The sequence below is a fragment of the Oncorhynchus tshawytscha genome, linkage group LG16 (genome assembly GCF_018296145.1).
Source record: "Oncorhynchus tshawytscha isolate Ot180627B linkage group LG16, Otsh_v2.0, whole genome shotgun sequence".
Classification (NCBI taxonomy): domain Eukaryota; kingdom Metazoa; phylum Chordata; class Actinopteri; order Salmoniformes; family Salmonidae; genus Oncorhynchus; species Oncorhynchus tshawytscha.
In genome coordinates this window covers 6,823,561-6,850,652 of record NC_056444.1, presented here as the reverse complement: position 1 = coordinate 6,850,652, position 27,092 = coordinate 6,823,561, and the positions used below count along the sequence as shown (strand labels likewise).

Sequence of the window (27,092 nt, the reverse complement as noted above, 5' to 3'; positions counted from 1 at the left end):
CCAGTCGAAAGAGTGAAACAGAACCCACTCATCTAGTACCCTGGGTGTTGATGGCATTATGGCATATCATCCTCTGATTAACAACAACCTTGGGAATATCTGAGCTCTTATTCCCCTTTGGTACAATACAGAAATGGTCATGTGTGATGTATGCAGGTAAGCCTCCACGATCACAAATGTAGAGTCTGATTCAGAGGTCCGTACCGACTATTCAGGCTGCAGTTTATTACGTTGTACTTATTTGTAGGCATTCTTCTTTAATAATTTACAGAAGCCAAGTGTTACGAAATCTTCCCTGAAAAATGTTTTTCCTTGGACTTGGGTCACAAGGTGTCATATAAAATTGGAGCAGGGTTGTTACTTTGGAACATGACTGATAGGAGGACAGGGTTCTCTGCTGCCCTCTACTGAAACTGGTTACAGCTCTGGATGGGCCACTTCCAAATGGTGCTCTCAGCCCTACACCCTGTGCACTTGTGGAGATCTTTAGAAGATTTTACAGGTACAGGCATTCTGGTGGTAGCTCCACCTTGTACTCTGATAGGCTAGGTGGAAGTATCACCATATTGCTTATTCCAATCAAATCCTCTCATATCTCCACAAGTGCATAAGGTGCATATGGTTTAAGGGTCGATTTGGGATTGGACCAGTGTGTGTTTATGGTTATAGAGCTGCAATACCCTCTAGGATAGTCACAAGTTCTCTACTGCCGTGCAAACTGTATACTGGTACTGTACAATAAACACCAGACGAGAATTCAAATGTAATGGGAAGACAATGGAAATAGAATGTTCAAAACAAGTGCAGCATTACCCAGGTGTACCCAGGACACGTGTAACCAAATGACATCTCTTAACAAGTGGCCTGGAGGAACGAATCTCAGGTCAAAATCAAGAAAGGTCAACAACAACAAAAATCAGCATGCCGACAACTCGCTGTCATGCATTTTATTTGGTCCTTGACCGACTAACCATCGGTGCCTGCCATACAAACACCACTGCATGTTGCTCTTCTCACGATTGCATGGTTTTTGCGTGGTTTTCTCTACTGTTGGGCTTGGTGGCATGCGAAGCCCAAATGTAATGTACTATTGTACGGTTTCCTTTCTCCCAGTTTCAGGCAGCGTTCCTAATCTCATTCTCTCTCCCCTTCCTTTACCTCATCGCCATTTGGCAGTTGCGGACACCCCCACTCCGCCTCCCCCTCCTCCGCCCGATGACCTGCCCATGTTTGATGAAGCTCCTCCCCCTCCTCCGCCGCCACCAGTTGACTACGAGGAAGAGGAAGCGGCTGTAGTTCAGTACAGCGACTCGTATGCTGATGGAGACCCCCAGTGGGCGCCCAAGAGCTACATGCAGAAAGGTGTTCCTCAGGGCTCAATACCGACACCACTCTATTTCACTTCTCCTTCCTACCATACAATTCACACAGATGTATTTAAACTAAGCTGAACCAGTCAACTACTTGAGCACATTTTGACACTCAGTAAATTTGTTAAATCTTCAGGCAACTATTTCTTACCCGTTGCATCCTTATCCAGTTTGCGAAGTCTCTCTCTCCCTCTGACGATTTTCCCCCTCCTCTCCTCCTCAGTGGTGGCCATCTACGACTACACTGCGGATAAAAACGATGAGCTGAGCTTCATGGAGGGAGCCATCATCTACATCATTAAGAAGAACGATGATGGCTGGTTCGAGGGAATCAGTAGCGGAGTCACGGGCCTGTTCCCCGGCAACTACGTAGAGTCCTTCATGCACTAAGCTGACTGGAGGGACCCTACTGCACTCTATTGTGCTTCTACTACAGACGTCTGACCTTACGAAGGACAGGGAAGTGCTTTTGGATATGACAGAATGTTTGGTCTCTTACTAATTGCAAATAAATCCAAATACAAAATATCTATTTACTTTATTTTGTTGTTGGTGGTGTTGTGGGTGGGTGGGTTGAGGGGCATAAAGTATATAATGAATGAATAGGACAAGGCTGATAATGTACTCACAAGGGCTGTGATGTAGGGATGTTTTCAAAGACCAGGCAGTGGAGGCAGCTGAGGGGAAAGACGGGCTCATAACAATAGGTGGAACGGAGCAAATGGAATGGCGTCCAAAAACCTGGAAAACCATGTTTGATCCCGTTCCACTGATTCCGCTCCAGCCTTTACCACAAGCCCATTCTACCCAATTAAGGTGACACCCACCTCCTTTGAGACCAGGGTAACGTTAGCTGAAGGACATCCTGCCTTTACGTGTTCTTCCTGTTTACATATGCACGACATAACATCTGACCCAACTATTCATCTATTGAACTACACATTTCTCATGCACTTATAAAGTATTAATGTCTTTGAGTGTATCAAGAGTAGTATGCTATATGGAGACTATGTCTGTCAGACGGCATGTAATGCATATGTAAACATTAGGCGATCTTTGTGTAGACCTTCAGTGGAAGTGCTACTTTCTGTTAATTGTATATAATGTGAGCTGCAGCCTGTTGGGTGTCTGTAGTGTAAATTCAGTGAATGTCAATCGCAGTATCTCAAGCAGGCTACTTACCACACACACACATGCAAATGTCCTACAGAATATTCTGTTTGATTTACTTAATTTTTTTATTTGACTTTTTTGACAATACAAAAACAATAGACAACTCAACATACACACATTTTAACAAACATGAATGACCTCCCCCTTGGTCAGACCCACCCCCTCGCCCATCCTGCCAGTCATCCCCTGGACGTCTCCAAAACCTCATGCCATAAAGCTTCAAACTGCCCTATTCTGCCTCTCTCTGTTGCCCAAATTGTTCAATATTTAGATAACGCATTTGATTAATTGATTTAAACACTTTATTTTATGATTTGACAACAACAAAAACTACAAAAGTTATCACAAGCCTGATCCATTTTGGATATTAAATTTTAAATCTTATTTTGCTTTTTAATAATTTAAATAAAAATAATGAAACCTTTTTATTTCAGTCATTCCTGAAGTCGGAGCGTAAAGCAAAATCTAATAAAAATGTATATCCTGTTTAATTATGCTTCCATTTTGTTGTAATACTTTCAATTTAGGCTTAAATTGTCTAGACACAAGGCATTCTGGGACGACTTGGTTTTATTTTCAAAATGCTCTTAATTTAAGAATATTCAATTTGCATAAATTATTTCATCTGGTAACGCAGTGAAAAGCAACACCATTACGTCGTGACTCCCCAGTTTGTAAATAACACCTTTTCACTATTTAGAGTTCCACGTCCATTTAAAAAAAAAAGTTGTAGTACACGTCTAATCTGAGCAAAATGATTTATCTGTAGGTATTTTTTGGGGATCAAAGTATATAATGTGAACAGTTATGCCGTTTTCGTGGGCTTAGTTTTCAAAACTGTTTAGTCATGGTGTTATTGAAAAAAAAAAAAGTTGCCATTTGACTAGTCTGTGATAATGGTGATCAACATGACATCTCAGACCTCAGTCTTCATAGATCAAAAAAAGAAAACCTAGGTCACATGGCTTTAGAACGGTCATAGTTTTTAACCCATAATGGCTTTAGAACGGTCATAGTTTTTAACCCATAATGGTTTTAGAACTCAGGTCTGGTTCTTCTTTCATTGTTCCAAATTGACCCCGACCATTTTGTCCATACTCATCTATGGCTGTAGGCTCCTCCCCCTCCATCTCTTAGGAATTACGTTTGACTATCGATCCATCCATGACAATTCAGGTTGGTGTTTTCATTGGTTTAAAAAAAAAGTTAGTTCCTACATGATACGTCTTTCCTGTACGTCAACATGGTAGTTCACCGAGTTTAACCCCTTCAGTATATAGCAGCTAATGCCTTGTTATAGTCAGAGACAAGTGTCCCAACTCAATGGGCAGCAATATCAAAGCTCCGCCCTTAATGTGTATATATGTTAATTTTTTTTTGTATGTACAGCCTTTGATAATAAACCATTCTCCTACATATACAACCTAGTGGTGTGGTGATTGAGAATGAAAACAAAATGGATAGACTTGACTTCAAAAATAAATAAATGTGTTTTAATTTCAGTACAGTGATTGTGGATGTTAAGGCCTCGATACAGGAAGCATCTCTAAAAATTGGTACGAGTCACCATGGCAAAAGTTTGGCATTTGTGCGGTACGGACAGATCTTCGAGCAATGTCTTCACACACACACACACACACACACACAATGAGACAACATCTTCGGTCTCATCGTGGAATGAAAATTATTCTGCAGTGGCCATTCCGTCCCAAAACTTGAGAGCAATGTCAACTGCCATTGATGACCAAATACAATCTGCCAGTTCAACGGGGGGGGGCTGCAGTTTCAGTACACAATGAACATTTGATAACTCAGTGATTTTTTTAACAATGATCTTGGATGGTCTGTGTCAAATCCTCACTGACATGCCATTTTAAATCGCTTTGAAGAAAAGGTGGGGGTTGGTTCAGAAACCTTTTTTTTTCAGGAGGGGAGGGAGGGTTCCTGCACGACCGGCATTGAAAACCCCTGACGTCAATAACATTCTTTGTTCTGTGACCCCTTCAGTGTTTTCCCCAGAGGAAAGGAAGAAGACATAGGTGCTGTGCATCTCAGAACTCAGTCCTGAAGAACCTGTGTATGCACAGTTTAGTTCCACCTTTATCTTAGTTAATAAAAAAAATAAACTGCATAAACAGTGCTCCATCAGGACCCACTGTGAATATCACTGATGAAACAACCACCCATCACCATCTCCCCCCCCCCCAATGGGGTGGCCTTCCACAGGTACAAGTAGCTGCCTGAAGTGACGAGTGGGGTCTCACTTGTCACGGGTAAGGACCATCTGGGTGAGACTGATAAGGGCGTCCCGCTCCAGAGAGGGCCTGAGCAAGCTGATCTGCCGGATCGCCTCTTGGCAGTAGTGCTGGGCCAGGTAGTTGGTCTGATCCACACCCTCACTCTGAGGGCAGAACAAACAGGAGGGTGAGTCAGGGTGCTTTCTAAACAGGTCAGTTGTAATTGCTACATGATCATAGGTCCAATAGTATTTCTATACCGTGTTAATGCCCCCGACCCCCCTCCACCTAACGACCCCCAACGTCTCTTACCTCCTGGACATACTGCCAGGCACGAGCGACATCTCCACTGGAGCTGAACCGCCTCATGATCATACCTTGCAGCTCAGGAAACTAGAGAGAGAAAGCGTTAAGACACTGTCACAGACAAATCAGATATTGTGAAGCCAGGACTCCCTGGAAAACAGTAGCAATTGTTACTGAGTGGACTATCCTGGCTTAATAAATAAAATGAATCGACACTGAGGGTACAAAATATTAAGAACGCTCTTTCCATGACAGACTGACCAGGTGAAAGCTCTGATCCCTTATTGGATGTAATTTGTTATATAGAATCAGTGTAGATGAAGGGCAGGAGACAGGTTAAAGAAAGATGTTTAAGCCTCGAGACATTTGAGACAAAAGAGTGAAGTGCTTTTGAACGGGGTACGGTAGTAGGTGCCAGGCACACAGAGTTTGTGTCAAGAACTGCAACGCTGCTGGGTTTTTCACACTCAACCATTTCCCGTGTGTATCAAGAATGGTCCACCACCCAAAGGACATCCAGTCAACTTGACACAACTGTGGGAAGCATTGGAGTAAACATGGGGCCCAGTATCCCTGTGGAACGCTTTCGACACCTTGTAGAGTCCCACGCCCCGACGAATTGAGGCTGTTCTGAGGACAAGAAGGGGGTGCAGCCCAATAGTAGGTGTTCCTAATGTTTTGTACACTCAATGCATATTGAACAGTCACTGCGATTCAACCTAGAAATTAGAAAATTAGACAGTGACCAAGTGAGTCAAACGCCAACATCCCAAATGGCACCCTATGCCCTATATAGTGCACTACTTTAGACACACACACACCTGTTGGCAGGCAAACAGGACAGGTCCGGTGGCCAGACCCAGCTTGAGGTCTGTAGCTGAAGGCTTTCCTAGTTGGCTGGCACACGCTGTGAAGTCAAGCACATCATCCACCAGCTAGGGGACACACACACACACACACACATCCCAATAACTTACACATTTCAATGTTAAATACATTCCTCAAAAAAAAAGGAAAAATAAGTTAAATGATTAAAAACGGCACCCATTGATTCAAGAGGCATAAAAGTAAATATTAGAAATGTACCTGGAAGGCGATGCCAACGTTCCTCCCATACTGAAAGGCTATTTCATGAACCTCTGGATCGGAGTTCACTAGAATGGATACCTTGAGATGGACAAGAACCCAGTCAACACAAACCAGTAGTGCCCTCGAAGACTTCCTGGAAGTCTGCATTATGTGGTGTGGAGACAAAACGCACATACAGCTTTACAACTGTTGGCGATGAGACTGGCAGTCTTCTTAAACGTCTTGTCGAGGTAGTGTTTGAATCTCTCCTCCTCGTTCTCTTTGGAGCCCAGCTGCATGAATTCACCTGGATCAGCAGCAAATATGTTCATGAGAACAGAGAGTGTTTCCTATACACTTTAGTAATCTTAAAAAACAAACAAAAACATTCCTTCCTCATTTCTCCTTACAGAATCAGAAGGGTCGCGACCTCTAGATAGTAAAGGAGCAGGTAATGGTGATTGATAGGTATACAGTAACAGACAGATACAAATCAGTGTCCGAAAGTGAAATGGACTGCATATATTGTGCAATGTGTCACAGGCAGGATCTGAACCAAGGTCTCCCCATGGGAGAAACTATAGTTAGGACACCATTACGCCAAGAGGTCATTTACCTCCGAGGTTGACACTGATTTTGAAGTCGCGGGCAGGGCTACCTCATCACGAGACCGACTCGTGTGTCCTTACCTCGCACCAGATCCTCCGTGACCTGAGACAGGACTGACACCACTGTGTTGTTCCCGATACGGGCCAGAGCCACGGAGGCTGCCGAGAGGATGAAGTCTCCAGCTAAAATGGCCTGGGAATAAGTGAACAGAGAACACACAGTCACATGATCTTACTTCTACTAAAGGGAGAATTAGTTTGTCATAACATGCATTACAGAAAAGTGATAATATTGCACCTTCAAGAGAACTTGGGGCCATTTTATATGACCTTTTTTCCCTCTTTAAATAACATAATTGCATATGTTGCAGTTGAGTAGCTTAGTGTCGTGCGTGTATGACAACAGGATTGGCTACTGCTAACAGACAACCAACCCCCCCCGTTCAGAGGACTCGGCTAACCTTTCTCTCGCCCCACACTTCGTTGATAGTGGTCTTCCCCCTGCGCTTGTCCGAGCCGTCAATGACGTCATCGTGGACCAGGCTGGCAGTGTGGATCATCTCAGAGATCATAGCTATGGATCGCTGACCTGGGAGCAGATCTCTAGAGAGAGAGAGACAGCAATGGGGTAGAGAGAGAGAGCACAGTTATACCTTTCTCACAGCTTGGTTCACATCATCACTAAGATGGGCAGCCTGAATTAATGAATGAAATGTTTATTGCAGTGATAGTATATGCATGATTCATTTCAACTAATACAGCCATCTTCTGTAACAAAGTCATTAAACAAAACAAACAGATTTCCCTTTCTAAATCGGTGTATTCTCCCCAGACACGCAAGTTGTTCCTGGTGTGTGTGTGTGCGCAAGGGTACTATACATTTCCTTAGCATAGTTTCTCACCCAGGTCTGTCTCCTTGTAACCCATTAGTAGCCTCATGAGACCATCCTGATCTCGCAAGCTTCCCTTCTCTTTTCCTAGTGAAACTAAACGAGATCCGTCAGGATGACGGATCAGGCTACACAGCATCAAGTATGCATGGCGGCAGGGTGGCCTAGTGTAGAGGCGGCAGGGTAGCCTAGTGGGTAGAGCGTTGGACCAATAACCGAAAGGTTGCTGGATCGAATCCCCGAGCTGACAAGTTAAAAATCTGTCGTTCAGCCTCTGAACAAGGCAGTTAACCCCCTGTTCCCCGGTAATTTGTTCTAAACTGACTTGCCTAGTTAAATCAAGGTAAAAAAATAAAAGATGCATACAATGCATACAACCTACCTACCTACCTGACTAGGCTACACCCAGGATAAGGTCTTACCCGTCTCGGCTGCTGTGACTATTGCAGGCCCGGGCCATTAGCACCACTATCATGGGTCGGAAAGCCTTGCCCTTCCCGTCAAAATAGTAGTCACATATGGACTTCAGCTCTGATTTGGACACAAATAGTTCCTGTGAAGCCCAGAAAATACAAATATATCACAGTTATGTTATGAAAAATCACTAACAATAGTCTGGTGAGCTAAATAAGAACGCCACTGTAGCCATGCTGTCACAATAATACATCTCATTTTACAGCGCACTTTTCATCTGAAAAACAATCTCAACATACTAAATGATGACTCATTCAAATGACTTACCTTCTTGATATCGTCATACAAATTATTCAAGTCTTTTTGGGCTAGAGTGAAGGGGTCCTCCAACTTGGCATCGCTGTGGATCCTTTTGCAGTAACAAGGCTTCGGTGTAGGGTAAAGCAACCTTGATGTGTGCCTACAGGGAAAAAACGTGTAAAGTAAAATGCACAAAAAAACACATTAAACAATCTATTAAGCAATCTACAGCGTATAACACTTCAAATCTCAGACTCACCTTGTCAGAATAGAGTTGCCTAGTGAGGTTGTGTGTACAGTCCTTGAGGACAGCCCCTGAAAGAAATCAATGTCACAAATTAATAAACCTGAGCGCCACAACATGAGCACATGTAACCTTTGAGTCAGGTGAGTGGTGAGAATTTAAAGCTTTTACTCCGGTTTTTGAAGGACAGCCTAACTTACACCGAGGTCTAGTTGAGAGGACCTTCTAGTTAGGCAGTGAACATCATAATGTTAGACTTGACCAATGTAGGCTACCCACTGACAGTTCTGTCTAGTGATAACCTAATAGGGTTAACACCTAGTGAGACAAATCAAGTGCAAAACTTAGTATCGTTACATAGCAATCCTGAAGTGACATGCAGTGTCTTGACCTTTAGCTACATAACAAACCAGCTAACGTTACTGTCAGCTAGAAATACAATCTTGTCAAACTAACACATCTTTAGCGAACATTATACCCAGAAAAGCAATGTCATTCATTACAATATTGTTTTAGTTAGCTACTACAACTAGAAATAAAACGGGACTAAAGCCCAATATAGCTACACTAAACCATCTGTAACTCATTCAATAAGATCAGTTACTGGTTGACCTTTTGTCGAGGTGACAGCAAGCCCGCCCGGTGAAATCTTACCTCATTTCCCGAGCCAGTCGCGGTTCCAGTTCCTCGGAGCAACGAGGTAGCAGAACCTCCATTAAAACAGCATATGGTTTCTAGTAAACTCGTACGGGTCGAGCCTGTAGCCCACCTCCAACAGTGGCTCCACGGTAACGCCATGCTCCTCCAGACACATCCCCTGGAACAGGTTAAAAAACGTGACGCCGGCAGCGGAGGAGCGCAAATTGACGTTCGTTGACGTCATGGCGTTAAAAATGTAAAAAAATCATCTTGATGTACAGTACAGAAACCACCGGGGTTGCCCTTCCAAATTCGCCGTTTACCGGATTTCTTTTTTTGTAACTTTGAAAACGACGTTGCGGGTGAAAATGTATTGATCGCGGGTTGGGTGTTTTTGGGCTACTTCTAAATTGCACCGCAGCCGTCATGACATCTTTCTTAAAAAACACCTATACACACATATATATATATAATATACACACATACTGAACAAAAATATAAACACAACATGTAAAGTGTTGGTCACATGTTCCATCGACTGAAATAAAACATCCCAGAAAAGTTCCATACACACAAAAATGTCTAAAATGTTGTGCACAAATTTGTTTACATCCCTGTTAGTGAGCATTTTATAATTTGTCAAGATAATCCATCCAGTTGACAAGTGTGGTTTATCAAGAAACTAATTAAGCAGCATGCATGTGCACCTTGTGCTGGGGATATTAAAGGGGGGGCTGTGGAGTATTTCTGTCTGTAATAAAGCCCTATCTGTGGGGAAAAACTCATTCTGATTGGCTCCCCAGTGGGTTGGTCTAGCTCCCAAGTGGGCCGTCCCAGGCCCACCCATAGCTGCGACCCCGCCCAAGTCCTGTGAAATCCATAGATTAGGGCCTAATGAATTTATTTCAATTGACTGATTTCCTTATATGAACTGTAACACAGCATAATCTTTTAAATTGTTGGATTTATATTTTAGGCTCCCGAGTGGCACAGCGGTCTAAGGCACTGCATCTCAGTGCTAGAGGCATCACTACAGACCCTGTTTCGATCCAGAGCTCTAAAAATATAGTTGCTTAACTTATAGTTGTTAACTGACAAAACCCAACATTGCCAATATGTTTTATTTGCCATTTCATGTTCCATTTTAATAATGTGCACAATTAAAATGAATAAAGTTTTAAATTATCACTTACATACACATGTTTAATAAACCAGACAGACTAGTGTGTGTTATGAAATTCATTTTAATAATCCACTGGTCACAACAGTTCAAATCTGATTTTCAAAGCCACCAAACCCTGTGCTGACCGAGGGGACATTTTACCAACCTACAGTACAGTGCTAGCCAACTGACAGTGTCTATGGACCTCCTGGAAGTGCTTTATCTCCTTGGTTTTATTGATCACAAAAAACAAAATGGTGTCCATCCGAAACATTTTCTGTTATGCATTTTACTAAGTGCTCTTTGTTTGTGACATTTTCTTTGATTTCGTCAAGGATGTGATATCAAAACCTTGAGTTTCTTCTCTTGGTGGAACCTGGAGAAAAAAAAACATGAAGTGGATTTAGACGTGGATTCATAGACCAACATCTCAAAATTACACGTGTCCCACCAAACGGCACCCTAGTCTCCTTTTATGGTGCACTTTCGAAACAAACGTAGTGCACTATTAAGGGAATAGGGCCCATAGGTCTCTGGTCAAATGTAGTGCACTATAAAGGGACTAGGGCACATAGGGCTCTGGTCAAACGTAGTGCACTATTAAGGGAATAGGGTCCATAGAGCTCTGGTCAAATGTAGTGCACTATTAAGGGAATAGGGCTCTGGTCAAATGTAGTGCACTACAAAGGGAATAGGGCCCATAGGGCTCTGGTCAAATGTAGTGCACTACAAAGGGAATAGGGCCCATAGGGCTCTGGTCAAATGTAGTGCACTACAAAGGGAATAGGCCACATAGGGCTCTGGTCAAACGTAGTGCACTATTAAGGGAATAGGACACATAGGGCTCTGGTCAAATGTAGTGCCTATAAAGGGAATAGGGCCCATAGGGCTCTGGTCAAATGTAGTGCACTATTAAGGGAATAGGGCCCATAGGGCTCTGGTCAAATGTAGTGCACTATTAAGGGAATAGGGCCCATAGGGCTCTGGTCAAATGTAGGGAATAGGGCACTATCAAAAGGGAATAGGGCCCATAGGGCTCTGGTCAAATGTAGTGCACTACAAAGGGAATAGGCCACATAGGGCTCTGGTCAAATGTAGTGCACTATTAAGGGAATAGGACACATAGGGCTCTGGTCAAATGTAGTGCCTATAAAGGGAATAGGGCCCATAGGGCTCTGGTCAAATGTAGTGCACTATTAAGGGAATAGGGCCCATAGGGCTCTGGTCAAATGTAGTGCACTATTAAGGGAATAGGGCCCATAGGGCTCTGGTCAAATGTAGTGCACTATAAAGGGAATAGGGCCCATAGGGCTCTGGTCAAATGTAGTGCACTATAAAGGGAATAGGGCCCATAGGGCTCTGGTCAAATGTAGTGCACTATAAAGGGAATAGGGCCCATAGGGCTCTGGTCAAATGTAGTGCACTATAAAGGGAATAGGGCCCATAGGGCTCTGGTCAAATGTAGTGCACTATAAAGGGAATAGGGTCTCTTTTGGGACACACACTAATATAGTGAATAGTCGATAATGAAACAAGAGCAGATAAAGGAAACCTTCTCCTCTGAAATCGTTGTGGCACCTCGTCGTCATTTTCCTCATCTCTGACTCTCTGGTAGACCAGCGGCTTACACAGAGCTTTCCTCAGTGCTGGTCTCTCTGAAAACAAAAAAAAAAATCGGGCCAGAACCATCAGACACTCACTCATAGAAAACACATTTGATCCATGCAACAGGGTTGGTATTCATACTGCGTGTCAGATTATGAGTCCCAGCAGTCCATTTCATTAGGATCTATTTATTTGACCTTTATTTAACTAGGCAAGTCAGTTAAGAACAAATTCTTATTTTCAATGACGGCCTAGGAACAGTGGGTTAACTGCCTGTTCAGGGGCAGAACGACAGATTTGTACCTTGTCAGCTCGGGGGTTTGAACTTGCAACCTTCCAGTTACTAGTCCAACACTCTAACCACTAGGCTACGCTGCCGATCTATAAAGCTAAACTAAACCTACATTAGCATTCATACTCTAGTACGCTTTATGAATACGAGCACGGATATTTAGGACGACCGAAAGGATATTATCAATTAAATATATTGACGAGGGTTGGGTTATGGTACCTGGTCGTGGCAGTGAGCTGTGTGGTTTCTGTCTAGGCTTGGCACCTCCACTCTCCCATGTGCCCGGATGTGAAGTATTAACGCCGTCTCGGCACAGTCCATCTACAGCGGAGATAAGATAGAGCAAATGTATGGTTAAGTGCGTCGGTAAGGAAATAGGGCGCCATTTTGGAAGCAAAGCAATGAAAATGTCCTTTACATGTCCTGTGTTGTTTATCCCCAGTTCTGTGTCCACTCTCCCCCTCCACCACATGGCCTTCATTATACTTCAGCTCTGATCCCACCAACACTGTCTCTGGTTCCTGCTCCTCGGGCCCAATAGCCTCTCTCCACTGGCCTGTCTTACAGCTGTGTTTGGGAGCATGTCGGATGTGTAGAGGGAGAGGCTGGTGTTTCTTGTGGACAGGGTGCTTCTTCACGACCACCCTACTGGGGTGCGTTCTCTCACAAGTCCTTATAGATCCGCGTTGTTCCTGCTCGACCACCTCGTCAGAGTCTCCGGCGGCGTACACCCTGGGGCTGTGATGAACTTTAACCCTGCTGCTCACCCCTCCTCCTTTCAACAGGCTCGCTCCACAGCAGACGCACATGAGCTTCTTGGACTGGGGACAGACTTCCTTGACCCCTGCCTCTCCGAGGTCTGCAGAGAACCTCCCCCTTGCGTAGACGGAACATCCGGGCAACGCATCCACGTCCTCCAGATCGGTGGAGAACATCTCGTCCCGGGACGAGAGCTCGTCCAGGGATGAACACAGGACACTGAGCCTCTCGTGAGCCGTCTGTGGCTGGCAGTAGTAGTGGTGGTGACGGACTGGGGTGGTGGAGGAAGTAGCGAGAGAAGGAGACAGAGAGGCCTGGAGGTCTTCACACCGCAGAGCAACGCTGGAGCTGGTAGAGACGTCCTTCTGCAGAGCACTTTCTGTAAACACCTTGTCAATTTAAAATCAAAAAAGTTTATTTGACAATACAGATACATAATAAAATGCTTAACTTACAAGCTCTCCTCTCAAACAATTCAGCTATAAAAACCTATTCCATAGAAAGTATTGTAAAAATAAATGTAAAAAAAAAGAGTGACCTTATCAAAGGGCAGACAGAGGATCTGGTAGGACAGGTCAACATCCAGTTCACACAGACTCCCATCTGGAACATCAAACGTTTCTCCTCCATGTTTCATGTGCTCTAAGGCTTGCCAGTCAGAGGCTAAGGGTGATGGTAGTGACTGGGGAGAGAGCAGGTTGGAGCAGTGACTCCGAGGCCTCAGAAGTGCCTCAGTGGAACTAGTACTGTCTGGATTGGCGCTCCCCTCCTCTGCCTGGTTGTCTGGGTCTTCGGGTCTGGGGCTGTCGTCGGACTGAGAGATGGCAGACAGGAGGCAAAGATTCTCAGAAGAACAGCTATGAAGACACTCATCCGCTGCGTGATGCCGCGTGTCCTGGATATCCTCCTCCTGAACAGATGAGCTGTCCAATGGGGGCTCCTCGTCAGAGTCTACAGCCCAGCCCTCCTGAAGCCCCAGGTCTCCAAGGCTCCGACTCGAATCGCCGTCGTAGACCGCCGCTGTGGAGTCACTGATGCTGAACAACCTGGCCAGTGGAGACGACGATTGCAAACAGCTGCTTTCCAACTTACCATACGAGGCTCCACGACTACTGTGTCTGTCTCCCCCCACCTCACGTTTCCCTTCCTTATTCTCTGACGAGAAGATTCCGGAAGCTTGGGAAACAACTCCGGAATCAAGCTCTTTCTCAGAGCCCTGCTTCTCGTTCGTCTGGAGCTTGTTCAGAGCATCACTGGACTGGGTCTGAGCCTCTGAGCAGGCCACTTCTCTCTGGGCCTGAGCCTGGTGATGGTAAATGAACAAATTAAACAATGAATTCATTAATAATCTAATGAATTGAATATATAACATTTAAAATACATAAATTGTCTTATACATCTGAACACAATAATACATACACTGTAGTGTTGTTGTTGTTGTTGCTGGTGGCGGAACATGGGGTCATGCACAGGAGGTGGGTGGAAACGAGGTGGGTCGTACATGCATCTGTAATCAACTGGATGGATGTGTGGAACAATGTATTGACCAGGATACTGCATGTATGGGTATGGGGACATGTATGAACTAGGACGTCCAAAAGGATAACTTCCTGTAGAGAACACATGTTTTTGTCAAGACAATATGACTATGCAGTAATACACTATATATATATATACACAAAAAGTAGTTAGAAACCTTTTCAAGTTAGTGGATTTGGTTATTTCAGACCACATCGGTTGCTGACAGGTATATAAAATTGAGCAAAAAGCCATGCAATCTCCATAGACAAACATTGTCAGTAGAATGGCCTTACTGAAGAGCTCAGTGACTTTTCAACGTGGCACCGTCATAGGATGTCACCTTTTCCAACAAGTCAGTTCGTCAAATTTCCACCCGACTAGAGCTGCCCCGGGTCAACTGTAAGTGCTGTTACTGTGAAGTGAAAACATCTAGGAGCAACAACAGCTCAGCCGCGAAGTGGTAGGCCACACAAGCTCACAGAATGGGACCGCCGACTGCTGAAGCAACACTCTCTACAGAGTTCCAAACGGTCTCTGGAAGCAACGTCACCACAAGAACTGTTCATCTGGAGTGACGTGAAATGGGTTTCCATGGCCGACTAGTCGCACACAAGCCCATGCACTACGCTAACCGTCTGGCTGGAGTGGTATAAAGCTCACCGCCATTGAACTCGGGAGCAGTGGAAACGTGTTCTTTGGAGTGATGAATCACGCTTCCATTCTGGCAGTCCGACAGACTGATCTGGGTTTGGTGGATGCCAGGAGACTGTATAGTTTGGTAGAGGAGGAATAATTGTCTGGGGCTGTTTTTCATGGTTCGGGCCCCTTCGTTCCAGTGAAGACGATTCTGTGCTTCCAACTTTGTGGTAACCATTTGGGGAAGGCCCTTTCCTGTTTCAGCATGACAATGCCCCGTGTACAAAGTGAGGTCCATACAGAAATGTTTTGTCAAGATCGGTGTGGAAGAACTTGACTGGCCTGCAGAGAGCCCTGACCTCAACCCCATCGAACACCTTTGGGATGGATTGGAACGCCGACTGCGATCCAGGCCTAATCACCCAACATCAGTGCCCGACCTCACTAATGCTTTTGTGGCTGGATGGAAGCAAGTCCCCGCAGCAATGTTCCAACATCTAGTGGAAAGCCTTCCCAGAAGAGTGGAGGCTGTTATAGCAGCAATGTTCCAACATCTAGTGGAAAGCCTTCCCAGAAGAGTGGAGGCTGTTATAGCAGCAATGTTCCAACATCTAGTGGAAAGCCTTCCCAGAAGAGTAGAGGCTGTTATAGCAGCAATGTTCCAACATCTAGTGGAAAGCCTTCCCAGAAGAGTAGAAGCTGTTATAGCAGCAAAGGGGGGACCAACTCCATATTAATGCCCATGATTCTGGAATGAGATGTTGGACGAGCAGGTGTCCACATACTTTTGGTCACGTCGTGTATTTGCGTCAATGAAAATCATCCACTGTAAACTAATACTCCATAATTCTGGTTTGAGAAATAAAAGAGTATGACTCAAATGGCACCCTAATCCCTATTATAGTGAACTATCTGGCCCATAGGGCCCTGGTATAAAGTAGTGCACTACATATGGAATAGGGTTCCATTTGGGACACATTCATTAAAAACATGAAAAGTAGACCTACCTGAACCAGGTAAGGTATAGTGGTTATATGGGTTGTTCATATTTTGCCACTGATTATGATGATGATGATGATACATGTTGTAGTAAGGTTGAGAAGCCGGCTGAACATAGAAGAAGGGCCTTGGGTGATTGACCTGCCGTTGGTTGTGTTGATCGTTCTCCATCGACTGTGGCTGTTTGCTTCCTTCTCTAAATTTTTTTTAAAAAGAATAAATTAGATTCAAAAATCTCTTTCACAAGAGAGCCCTGTATACATTACAATAACAGAACAAAACATACACGCGTATAAAACAATATAATTCAGCACACAATAACAAAACAAACATATTTAATAAAATAAATCACATTCAACTACCGTTATGAATAATCAGTGTGAAGTAAAAAAAAAAAAAAAAAAAAAGGTTTAGATCATATCAGTTCATTCAGAGCGTTCAGACTCAGGCTACAGGAGGAGGCAACAGACCTGGGGCCAGGCTACAGGAGGAGGCAACAGACCTGGGGCCAGGCAACAGATCTGGGACCAGGCTACAGATCTGGGACCAGGCTACAGATCTGGGACCAGGCTACAGATCTGGGACCAGGCTACAGATCTGGGACCAGGCTACAGATCTGGGACCAGGCTACAGATCTGGGACCAGGCTACAGATCTGGGACCAGGCTACAGATCTGGGACCAGGCTACAGGAGGACACAATAGACCTGGGACCAGGCTACATGAGGAGAAAACAGATCTGGGACCAGGCTATAGTGAAAGTAGCCCTGGAAAACCCTTCTAAGTTTGGTTTTCAGTGGTTAGCGTTGCCCACAGTTGGTTTTCGAGTGAACTACAATTCTGACGCGGTGTTTTAACTGTTTTGGAAACATATGCTGATATACCCCTTATCTGTCAGTAGGACATTTTTCAAATAAGGGACAGTCCGACATTTACTGGAACGGAGCAAAACAGGGGAGGGTTGTTGAACTTATATATTTTTTCGGCACAGGAGAGGGTAGTGCATTTTTTCCCCCCGGTTTACATTTGCTCTTTTGCAGGATTCACTATGTCATTTCTTCCATCCTAGCCATATTTACTATGTAATTTCTTCCATCCTAGCCATATTTACTCATCTGTTTGCCTCCGCCTCCGCCTCCCCCATATGTGGTTCTTGTCTTATGGACTACGCTTTTTCGCACGCTAACTTTTACTATACCACCGTGACAATATAGTCTACCAGTCTGTCGATCCTGCCCTCTATCCACCATTCATAGTGACAATAGTCTACCAGTCCATCCACCATTCATAGTGACAATATAGTCTACCAGTCTGTCGATCCTGCCCTCTATCCACCATTCATAGTGACAATATAGTCTACCAGTCTGTCGATCCTGCCCTCTATCCACCATTCATAGTGACAATAGTCTACCAGTCCATCCACCATTCATAGTGACAATATAGTCTACCAGTCTGTCGATCCTGCCCTCTATCCACCATTCATAGTGACAATATAGTCTACCAGTCTGTCGATCCTGCCCTCTATCCACCATTCATAGTGACAATAGTCTACCAGTCCATCCACCATTCAGTGACAATATAGTCTACCAGTCTGTCGATCCTGCCCTCTATCCACCATTCATAGTGACAATATAGTCTACCAGTCTGTCGATCCTGCCCTCTATCCACCATTCATAGTGACAATATAGTCTACCAGTCTGTCGATCCTGCCCTCTATCCACCATTCAGTGACAATAGTCTACCAGTCTGTCTATCCTGCCCTCTATCCACCATTCATAGTGACAATATAGTCTACCAGTCTAACCCTCTATCCACCATTCAGTGACATTATAGTCTATCAATCTGTCTATCCTGCCCTCTATCCACCATTCAGTGACATTCTACCAGTCCATCCACCATTCATAGTGACAATATAGTCTTCAATTCTGTCTATCCACCATTCATAGTGACATTATAGTCTATCAATCTGTCTATCCTGCCCTCTATCCAACATTCATAGTGACAATATAGTCTACCAGTCTAACCCTCTATCCACCATTCATAGTGACAATAGTGCTAGGTGAATAGTTTGTCCAGATCTGCAATACAATAACTAGCAAGCATAGCAAACATGCATGCATTCAAAGCTGCATCAATGTTCAATATGAATCCACAACAAGAACCAATATGAATAGCTGATGGGCAGAGGAGAGGCCAGGTGGATCATTACGCATGAAAGAACAGTGAGGACATGAGACACCCGACTCAAAAAATGTCCCCATTGATCTAGTTTAGGAACAATGCAATTATCCGACCTAGACTAGCATTTAACGTCACAATACAATAAATAAATGCCTTATTGTTGAAGTCGACTTCCGGCTGCAGTGAAAACGTCAAATCCAAGCCCCTGTTTCCTTACGCACCAAGAACCTAACACTTCAATATAGCCGAAATATTTATCATTTAACTTTCAAAATGTATTACCTTTTGTGTGGCATAAACACAACCGGTCACAATATTGTAACCTGATTAGGCCACCTCGAAAAGTATTCTGTAGACTTGCACACGTTTGTCCCAAAATATAATTCCATTGTTGGCTATCAACAACAAGGCAACTCCTATGACTAATTGGGAATGGGACGCAAGCGTAGGATTGATCACCCTGTCGCTGGCCGCCTTTGGGGAGGGTGTATAGTGTGAAAGGCCGAAACACCCTAGGAACCAAAAGGTACACTACTGACGATGCGCTCCCCAAATTTCACCACGCTCACTGTTCATTAACTCTTGGAAGTGCTTGCACAAAGGATAGTAACATCTCATCCTGTGTTCTTGGAATCCAGCATCCTCAAAATTGGCTCGACATTAACCAGGATTACATCCAACTTTTTTTTGTTGTTCTTTTTGCTAAGTACACGTCGGATAAAACAACAACAACGTCACGACATCATGGGAAAGGATGTCGTTTACTAAGCTAGATGAAATAGGTTATGAACTTCAAAACGGTGGTGAAAGAGCACGGTGATGAGCTTGATGCTCCTTTCCAATAAATATCCAGGGTCTTATTCTGGTCTTATCCAGGGTCTTATGCTAGACTTATCCAGGGTCTTATGCTAGACTTATCCAGGGTCTTATTCTGGTCTTATCCAGGGTCTTATTCTGGTCTTATCCAGGGTCTTATCCAGGGTCTTATTCTGGTCTTATCCAGGGTCTTATGCCAGGGTCTTATTCAGGGTCTTATCCAGGGTCTTATGCTAGACTTATCCAGGGTCTTATGCTAGACTTATCCAGGGTCTTATGCTAGACTTATCCAGGGTCTTATGCTAGACTTATCCAGGGTCTTATGCTAGACTTATCCAGGGTCTTATGCTAGACTTATCCTAGACTTATCCAGGGTCTTATCCTAGACTTATCCAGGGTCTTATGCTGGTGACATTATGAGCGATACAATTGGCTGCCATTTGACAAATAATCTTGCACTTCTGTCCACAATAATCTCATCATGCGGGCTATACCTTATCTGCAAGCTGTAGAGCGCATGTACCAATAGCAGAGGGGGAACATTCGCAACATTTTTTGGGTGACAAAACCATCAGTAGGCCTAGAGTTGAAAATGAGATTGGAAACCCATTTAATGGGAATTCAACTGCAAAACTTATTTTTATGTGCACTACGTACACACACACACACACACACACGTCAATTTGATGGAAAGAACTGATGGGGGGAATTATGCAGATTTTAGAATATTGCCATGACAATCTGTCACCAATTGGATGAAAACCTAGCTATAGACACCCTAAAGAAGCGTTTCCCAAGCTCGGTCCTCGGAACCCCAAGGGATGCACGTTTTGGTTTGTTGCCCTAGCACTACACAGCTGATTCAAATAAATCAACTAATCATCAAGCTTTGACCATTTGAGTCAGCTGTACTAGGGCAAAAAAAAAAAAAAAAAATACCTCCCTTGAGATCCCCAGGACAGAGTTTGGGGAGCGCTGCCCGGTGCACTAGTCCAGTGTGTCCGATTATACCTGCACATCATGGTTCACCAGCAGCCCCAAACATCGATTTTATTTAACTAGGCAAGTCAGTTAAGAACAAATTATTATTTACAATGACGGCCTACCGGGGAACAGTGGGTTAACTGCCTTGTTCAGGGGCAGAACGACAGATTTTATACCCGTCAGCTCGGGGATTCGATTCAGAAACCTCTGTTACTAGTCCAAAGCGCTAACCCACCAGGCTACCTGCCGCCCCGACACTCTAACCCACCAGGCTACCTGCCGCCCCTACACTCTAACCCACCAGGCTACCTGCCGTCCCCAAACATCTAATGCCGGGGTACTGAAGTACGATTTGAAAAAGGTACCGTCTCAAAGGTCCGGATGGATATTATGATTTATTGGTGTAGTAACAAACCACCTCACAACCCATGTGACCCCAAACTGTTCACACCCCTGTTGTTGGGTGAGACCCAGAGACTAATAATTCCTGTTAAGAGTCAATCTGGTAAGAACACATTTTTAATATACCGGCACAGTTGGGTGACATAGACAACCAAAGCAACTTAAAGCCATACCAAACATAACTTTCAAACATTTAACTGACAAATACATTTTTAAAAATCTATCCAAACTGTGCAGCGACCATTTGATGAATGGAAAGAGAAATCTGTTACAAAACAAAAAGTATAATGACATTCAGAGATTGTCATGCCAAGCCTTCCATACTGGGCAGGGAGGAATGCCAAGCCTTCCATACTGGGCAGGGAGGAATGCCAAGCCTTCCATACTGGGCAGGGAGGAATGCCAAGCCTTCCATACTGGGCAGGGAGGAATAGCCTTCCATACTGGGCAGGGAGGAATGCCAAGCCTTCCATACTGGGCAGGGAGGAATGCCAAGCCTTCCATACTGGGCAGGGAGGAATGCCAAGCCTTCCATACTGGGCAGGGAGGAATGCCAAGCCTTCCATACTGGGCAGGAGGAATGCCAAGCCTTCCATACTGGGCAGGGAGGAATGCCAAGCCTTCCATACTGGGCAGGGAGGAATGCCAAGCCTTCCATACTGGGCAGGAGGAATGCCAAGCCTTCCATACTGGGCAGGGAGGAATGCCAAGCCTTCCATACTGGGCAGGGAGGAATGCCAAGCCTTCCATACTGGGCAGGGAGGAATGCCAAGCCTTCCATACTGGGCAGGGAGGAATGCCAAGCCTTCCATACTGGGCAGGGAGGAATGCCAAGCCTTCCATACTGGGCAGGGAGGAATGCCAAGCCTTCCATACTGGGCAGGGAGGAATGCCAAGCCTTCCATACTGGGCAGGGAGGAATGCCAAGCCTTCCATACTGGGCAGGGAGGAATGCCAAGCCTTCCATACTGGGCAGGGAGGAATGCCAAGCCTTCCATACTGGGCAGGGAGGAATGCCAAGCCTTCCATACTGGGCAGGGAGGAATGCCAAGCCTTCCATACTGGGCAGGGAGGAATGCCAAGCCTTCCATACTGGGCAGGGAGGAATGCCAAGCCTTCCATACTGGGCAGGGAGGAATGCCAAGCCTTCCATACTGGGCAGGGAGGAATGCCAAGCCTTCCATACTGGGCAGGGAGGAATGCCAAGCCTTCCATACTGGGCAGGGAGGAATGCCAAGCCTTCCATACTGGGTAGGGAGGAATGCCAAGCCTTCCATACTGGGTAGGGAGGAATGCCAAGCCTTCCATACTGGGTAGGGAGGAATGCCAAGCCTTCCATACTGGGTAGGGAGGAATGCCAAGCCTTCCATACTGGGTAGGGAGGAATGCCAAGCTTTCCATACTGGGTAGGGAGGAATGCCAAGCCTTCCATACTGGGTAGGGAGGAATGTATTTTCTGTTTGTCAAGAATTGACATCGTCAATTTGTGGTGTTGAAGATATTGAAGTGCCCAAAGTTGATATGTTTTGTTTATTGGTTGTGTGGTGCATTGGCACAGAAACATTTGAGGAAATCTGATTGCATACATTTTATACAATTCCAAATATAGCATCAAAATATAGCAAATCTGATTTCCCCCTAGCTGACGATCGTCTGCAGACGGCTCTGATCCTACTGGAATGGAACCGGCACGGAAAAGTGACGTCGTACGTGGTGGTCTGCAAACCCTCAACCTCCTGGCCTGTAGCCCCGCACGGCATTTACTGTGCCAAATAAAAACATGCTTTAGCATGTTGTGTCTATAAACACAGGGTTGCTCCAGTGATGGTTATTTGTAGTCATAAACATTATTTTCGGTTCATTCTAAGCATGGCTTTTTTTCCCTCTTTTTTTACCAGTACAAGCAGAGGGCGATTTTTTTTTTAGGACACCTTTAGTTGGACTAGTCCCACCCCCCCTCCAATAAAATGTCAAACTGTCCCTAAAAATGCATTTTTGCACAGATCTGTACACTTCCTCCCCAGTTATGCTAACACAAAAGGTGTTTGGAGTACACTAGATAACTGGTTAGCACAGGTGGCCGCCTAAGTCTGCTATAAATAAGCGCAGTAACATGAAGTTATGCCCATGTCGGAACTCAAATCATAACACTTTAACACGTTTAAATATTATTAAACAGGTTCAATTACTTTGTAGTGTTGTGATTCGTGTTCCCACATGGGCATAACTTCATGTTACATCGCTTATTTACATTAGTTTGGAATTTTATGTAAGATACAAACTTTCTGAACGACAGTAAGGTCTCTCAACATAATTCCCCCGGCCAGATGTAACCGATCGTGCATGGTCTCTAGATCAGCACAATCTAGGCTTGATGTTGTGCATTCCCGGTAAAACACTCGTACTCCCAGTAGACCGGATAGTAAGCATCATCCATTCAGCATCATCCATATCCTTAACTAGCTTTAAACCGTTCACTGATCCACACTCCAGTCCAGTTGGTGGCGGTAATGCACCTTAAAGTTGGTTGCCAACCGCCATCAAAAATTCCCCAGAAATAAGAAACAGATGAGTGTCGGTTTAATCTGTAAAAATGATTGAACGGTCAGGGCGTTATCCGTGGCTCAATCTATTGAAGATGAGTGCATTGTTTTATTTAGTATAGTTTTTAAAAGTTTAAAACAACCAAGTTTGCCAAGCAAAATTGCTTAGTAAGAACCTAATTTGAATAACAGTAGAAAAGTGTTTCAAATTTGACATGGAGATGTAAAAATAGGCCTAATCTAATTTTCAGCTCTCTCATTTTGATAATCATTGGATACGTCAGAAAATGGACGATAGGCCCACTAACCACATTTCCCCTGGCCCAGTCTATTTAACTGTCAAGTGTTGTGAACGTTTAAATGTGTATAAGTCTCACTGTAACTACCTTTAGCGCCCATCTTCTAGCATAGTGCATGGGAGCTAGATCTGCACACCTGGCATGATGTGCATTCCTGGTAATAGGACAACACGTCCCCTGTGCTGTGGACTGGCTCGTGCGTAAACTATCCTCCATTCGGGCTGCATCATTTTCTTCAACAAGCTTTAAAAGGCGAGAAGTAAGGAAAAATGCGTACTTTTTTTTCTTCAGGAAACTGTTTTCCACAAAGTTGTCTGAAAATACTAAAATGGTGTGAAATGGTTTCATAAAGAAAGTAAGCACATTTTCCATTAACGCCTTTTGCCATTAACTCCTACCCAATATTCTCGTCTCCCTAAGGAAACGAAAATACACAATTCTAAATACTACATCCCCTGAAGATTTCCCCCAGCAGTTCACTTAATATTGGCTCTTCAACCCTATTACTCCTCAAATCTAATAGCAATCGCTCCCTTTCCCTCACATATTTATGGAACTGAAATAATGTGTGTTCCCGTCTGTCTCCTCTCGACAATGATTCACCAGGGAACTGCGTTACTCTTTCTGCCCCCTGTACCCATAGGAATCACCTGCCATGCTCTTTCTGCCCCCTGTACCCATAGGAATCACCTGCCATGCTCTTTCTGCCCCCTGTACCCATAGGAATCACCTGCCATGCTCTTTCTGCCCCCTGTACCCATAGGAAACACCTCCATGCTCGTTCTGCCCCCTGTACCCATAGGAAACACCTGCCTTGCTCTTTCTGCCCCCTGTACCCATAGGAAACACCTGCCATGCTCTTTCTGCCCCCTGTACCCATAGGAAACACCTGCCATGCTCTTTCTGCCCCCTGTACCCATAGGAATCACCTGCCATGCTCTTTCTGCCCCCTGTACCCATAGGAATCACCTGCCATGCTCTTTCTGCCCCCTGTACCCATAGGAATCACCTGCCATGCTCTTTCTGCCCCCTGTACCCATAGGAATCACCTGCCATGCTCTTTCTGCCCCCTGTACCCATAGGAATCACCTGCCATGCTCTTTCTGCCCCCTGTACCCATAGGAATCACCTGCCATGCTCTTTCTGCCCCCTGTACCCATAGGAATCACCTCCATGCTCTTTCTGCCCCCTGTACCCATAGGAAACACCTGCCTTACTCGTTCTGCCCCCTGTACCCATAGGAATCACCTGCCGTGCTCTTTCTGCCCCCTGTACCCATAGGAATCACCTGCCGTGCTCTTTCTGCCCCCTGTACCCATAGGAATCACCTGCCATGCTCTTTCTGCCCCCTGTACCCATAGGAATCACCTGCCATGCTCTTTCTGCCCCCTGTACCCATAGGAATCACCTGCCATGCTCTTTCTGCCCCCTGTACCCATAGGAATCACCTGCCATGCTCTTTCTGCCCCCTGTACCCATAGGAATCACCTGCCATGCTCTTTCTGCCCCCTGTACCCATAGGAATCACCTGCCATGCTCTTTCTGCCCCCTGTACCCATAGGAATCACCTGCCATGCTCTTTCTGCCCCCTGTACCCATAGGAATCACCTCCATGCTCTTTCTGCCCCCTGTACCCATAGGAAACACCTGCCTTACTCGTTCTGCCCCCTGTACCCATAGGAATCACCTGCCGTGCTCTTTCTGCCCCCTGTACCCATAGGAATCACCTGCCGTGCTCTTTCTGCCCCCTGTACCCATAGGAATCACCTGCCATGCTCTTTCTGCCCCCTGTACCCATAGGAATCACCTGCCTTGAGGCACCTACTATTGCTCTTCTTACTCCATCATTCAAAGTTTCTATATCTGCATTGAGATAAACCTGAGACAGATGCTGTTCACTCAACTCCTGAAACTGACCCCATTCCGCTTTCCCAAATATCCTACTCCTCAATCCATTGCCTACTAAATCTTCCACCATCCTACAGTACACATGATAGGATAGGTGACAACTACCCCATGTAGAGTCCTCCTAAACCGACCACCTACATCTGCCTGCCACTGAAGTGTAGATCAGATCAAGACCCAGAGCAGATGAATATCCACTTACTGGGTCAAACCCAGTTCCCCGGCCATCATTAAGACTCACAAGCCTTTTCTCATCCAGTGGTTCCTCCAACACTTACATCAGTCCATAACCCTCTCCCCAGAGAGCATACTATGAGCATTAAAATCCTAACACCATGTTACACGTCTCCTATCTTGACCTTCTACATTCTTAAGGACCATCAACCCATCGTCTCTTACACAGGTTGTAAAAGTTCACTATTAACATATCCCCCCTCCCAACCACACTTCTTCTAGGACGACATACTCCTGTTCAACCCCCTTTCCCACACGCCTACATGGGATCCCCCTCATTTATTTGTTTGTTCTTTCACCCCGTTTTTACATTTCACAAAAATTATCTTCCAAAAGAGGGCACCATTTCCTATAAATAGACAGACGGAAGGGGATTTGGTTAAGATGCCCCTGGTTGAACCGGGCTATATCCCGTCAATGTGACGGTGAGGGAGGCGCACCCTGCTCAAATTTAATGGTAATCTACAACGCTTGGTCATATCGTCAACAAGGCAGCATGGTGCATCGTTCAGAAACAAACATCTCATTTCCCTAACATATATGATAGAACTTTTTAACTCGTTTTCATTGCGAAGGCAGATAAAGCGTTAATCACAAGCATAACTTCTGCATATGAAAACACTGAATTTTACTCATTGTTAGCCCATTATTGGACTATAAGGAGCCTAAAATTACTCCTTAGTCCGTGAAGTCCAAAGAATGTACATGTTCAAAGTGAGAATTGGCTTTGGAAGACCAACATTCTCCCATCTAAACGTGAATCTATTCCCAAATACGGTATGGTTTCTAAAAACATAAACCCATCTACATTCATATCACATCAAAATAATTCCACAAATGTAAAACATACACTTACTGTACACTGTTTTAAAATGTTCTAACACAGTTGCAGCCAACAGTATTTCCCGTGATAAGGTTGTGGCTTTTGTCTTCCGTTTACATACAGGTGTTCAGAGACGCCGACAGCTAATTAGCACAGATAGTCCACCCTGTCTTCAGTAAACAAGCCTTGTAACATGGAAATATGGCCGTGTGGAAACTCTAACCCTATTAAAAGGTGTATCTATTTATCCTTTTAAAAAAGAAAGTTGTAATTATTTCTCACAGATATGAAAAAGAAGGTCCGTATGCTTCTAAACCCACGCAAGTGATGCGTGATAAATGTTCAGACTCTTAACAAAGCTCCCCGCTACAGAGCATCTTATGACTCTTATTTGTAATGTCATAGAACAGAGAGTCATGATCAATGGCAACTCATTGTATGCACGCATGACTGTAAGTAGCTTTGGGATAGAATGATCTGCTAAATGGCATAAATATATTATTATTACTCCCTACCTCACGTGTTTAGCCTACATAACTTGTTGTTAACCGACTTTGTTCTCGGCCAGAACAGTGGCAAGGGGTTCCGGGAGGCAGCCCTGTTTCAAACCGAACGCAATTAACGCTACTCCGGAGCATTTATAAAATCCCCTCGCTGAGAGTCTTTGTGCGCATGCTCAGTATC

General features: G+C 44.7%; 3 protein-coding genes across 11 annotated transcripts in view; 1 reads left to right on the top strand and 2 right to left on the bottom strand.

Annotated features, from left to right (window-relative positions):
* Positions 1-3,432, top strand: part of LOC112240213 (abl interactor 1) — a 99,030-nt gene extending 95,598 nt beyond the window's left edge. For all 7 annotated transcript variants that reach the window (XM_042298713.1, XM_042298714.1, XM_042298716.1 and 4 more), the window contains 2 exons: positions 1,177-1,362; positions 1,594-3,432. In XM_042298713.1, coding sequence (XP_042154647.1) covers positions 1,177-1,362; positions 1,594-1,760 — 353 coding nt within the window. In that variant the 3' untranslated portion in view covers positions 1,761-3,432. The remainder of the gene's footprint in view (positions 1-1,176; positions 1,363-1,593) is intronic.
* A 582-nt stretch (positions 3,433-4,014) lies between these two features.
* LOC112236730 (all trans-polyprenyl-diphosphate synthase PDSS1) lies at positions 4,015-9,458 on the bottom strand. The gene is made up of 11 exons (XM_024405333.2): positions 9,265-9,458; positions 8,626-8,681; positions 8,394-8,526; positions 8,075-8,205; positions 7,224-7,365; positions 6,844-6,955; positions 6,352-6,461; positions 6,173-6,253; positions 5,908-6,021; positions 5,093-5,173; positions 4,015-4,944 (listed from the first exon to the last, which is right to left on the bottom strand). Exons 1-11 carry the CDS (start codon positions 9,406-9,408, stop codon positions 4,804-4,806), a joined length of 1,245 nt encoding a protein of 414 aa, XP_024261101.1. The 5' UTR covers positions 9,409-9,458; the 3' UTR covers positions 4,015-4,803.
* Positions 9,459-10,477: 1,019 nt separating this feature from the next.
* Positions 10,478-27,022, bottom strand: LOC112236728 (bucky ball). 3 transcript variants are annotated; one of them, XM_024405331.2, is made up of 9 exons: positions 26,442-26,867; positions 16,232-16,419; positions 14,487-14,677; positions 14,160-14,370; positions 13,606-14,087; positions 12,727-13,456; positions 12,528-12,629; positions 11,964-12,066; positions 10,478-10,787 (listed from the first exon to the last, which is right to left on the bottom strand). In XM_024405331.2, exons 2-9 carry the CDS (start codon positions 16,392-16,394, stop codon positions 10,742-10,744), a joined length of 2,028 nt encoding a protein of 675 aa, XP_024261099.2. In that variant the 5' UTR covers positions 16,395-16,419; positions 26,442-26,867; the 3' UTR covers positions 10,478-10,741. The 3 variants fall into 3 exon arrangements, with proteins under 3 accessions (XP_024261099.2, XP_024261098.2, XP_024261097.2); XM_024405330.2 differs by lacking the exon at positions 26,442-26,867 and adding an exon at positions 26,924-27,022 and having other exon boundaries at positions 13,606-14,370; XM_024405329.2 differs by having other exon boundaries at positions 13,606-14,370; positions 26,442-26,869.
* Positions 27,023-27,092: the final 70 nt, after the last annotated feature.

Coding starts and splice junctions, on each gene's coding strand:
- LOC112236730 (XM_024405333.2), bottom strand. CDS start 9,408: ATGGCGTTACCGTGGAGCCACTGTTGGAGGTGGGCTACAGGCTCGACC. Junction 6,254..6,351: donor TCGCCAACAGTTGTAAAGCT/GTATGTGCGTTT, acceptor GTCCATCTCAAG/GTATCCATTCTAGTGAACTC. Junction 5,174..5,907: donor TCCTGTTTGCCTGCCAACAG/GTGTGTGTGTGT, acceptor TTCTCTCTCTAG/TTTCCTGAGCTGCAAGGTAT.
- LOC112236728 (XM_024405330.2), bottom strand. CDS start 16,394: ATGGAGAACGATCAACACAACCAACGGCAGGTCAATCACCCAAGGCCC. Junction 14,371..14,486: donor AACAACAACAACACTACAGT/GTATGTATTATT, acceptor TACCATCACCAG/GCTCAGGCCCAGAGAGAAGT. Junction 12,630..12,726: donor GGATAAACAACACAGGACAT/GTAAAGGACATT, acceptor TCTCCGCTGTAG/ATGGACTGTGCCGAGACGGC.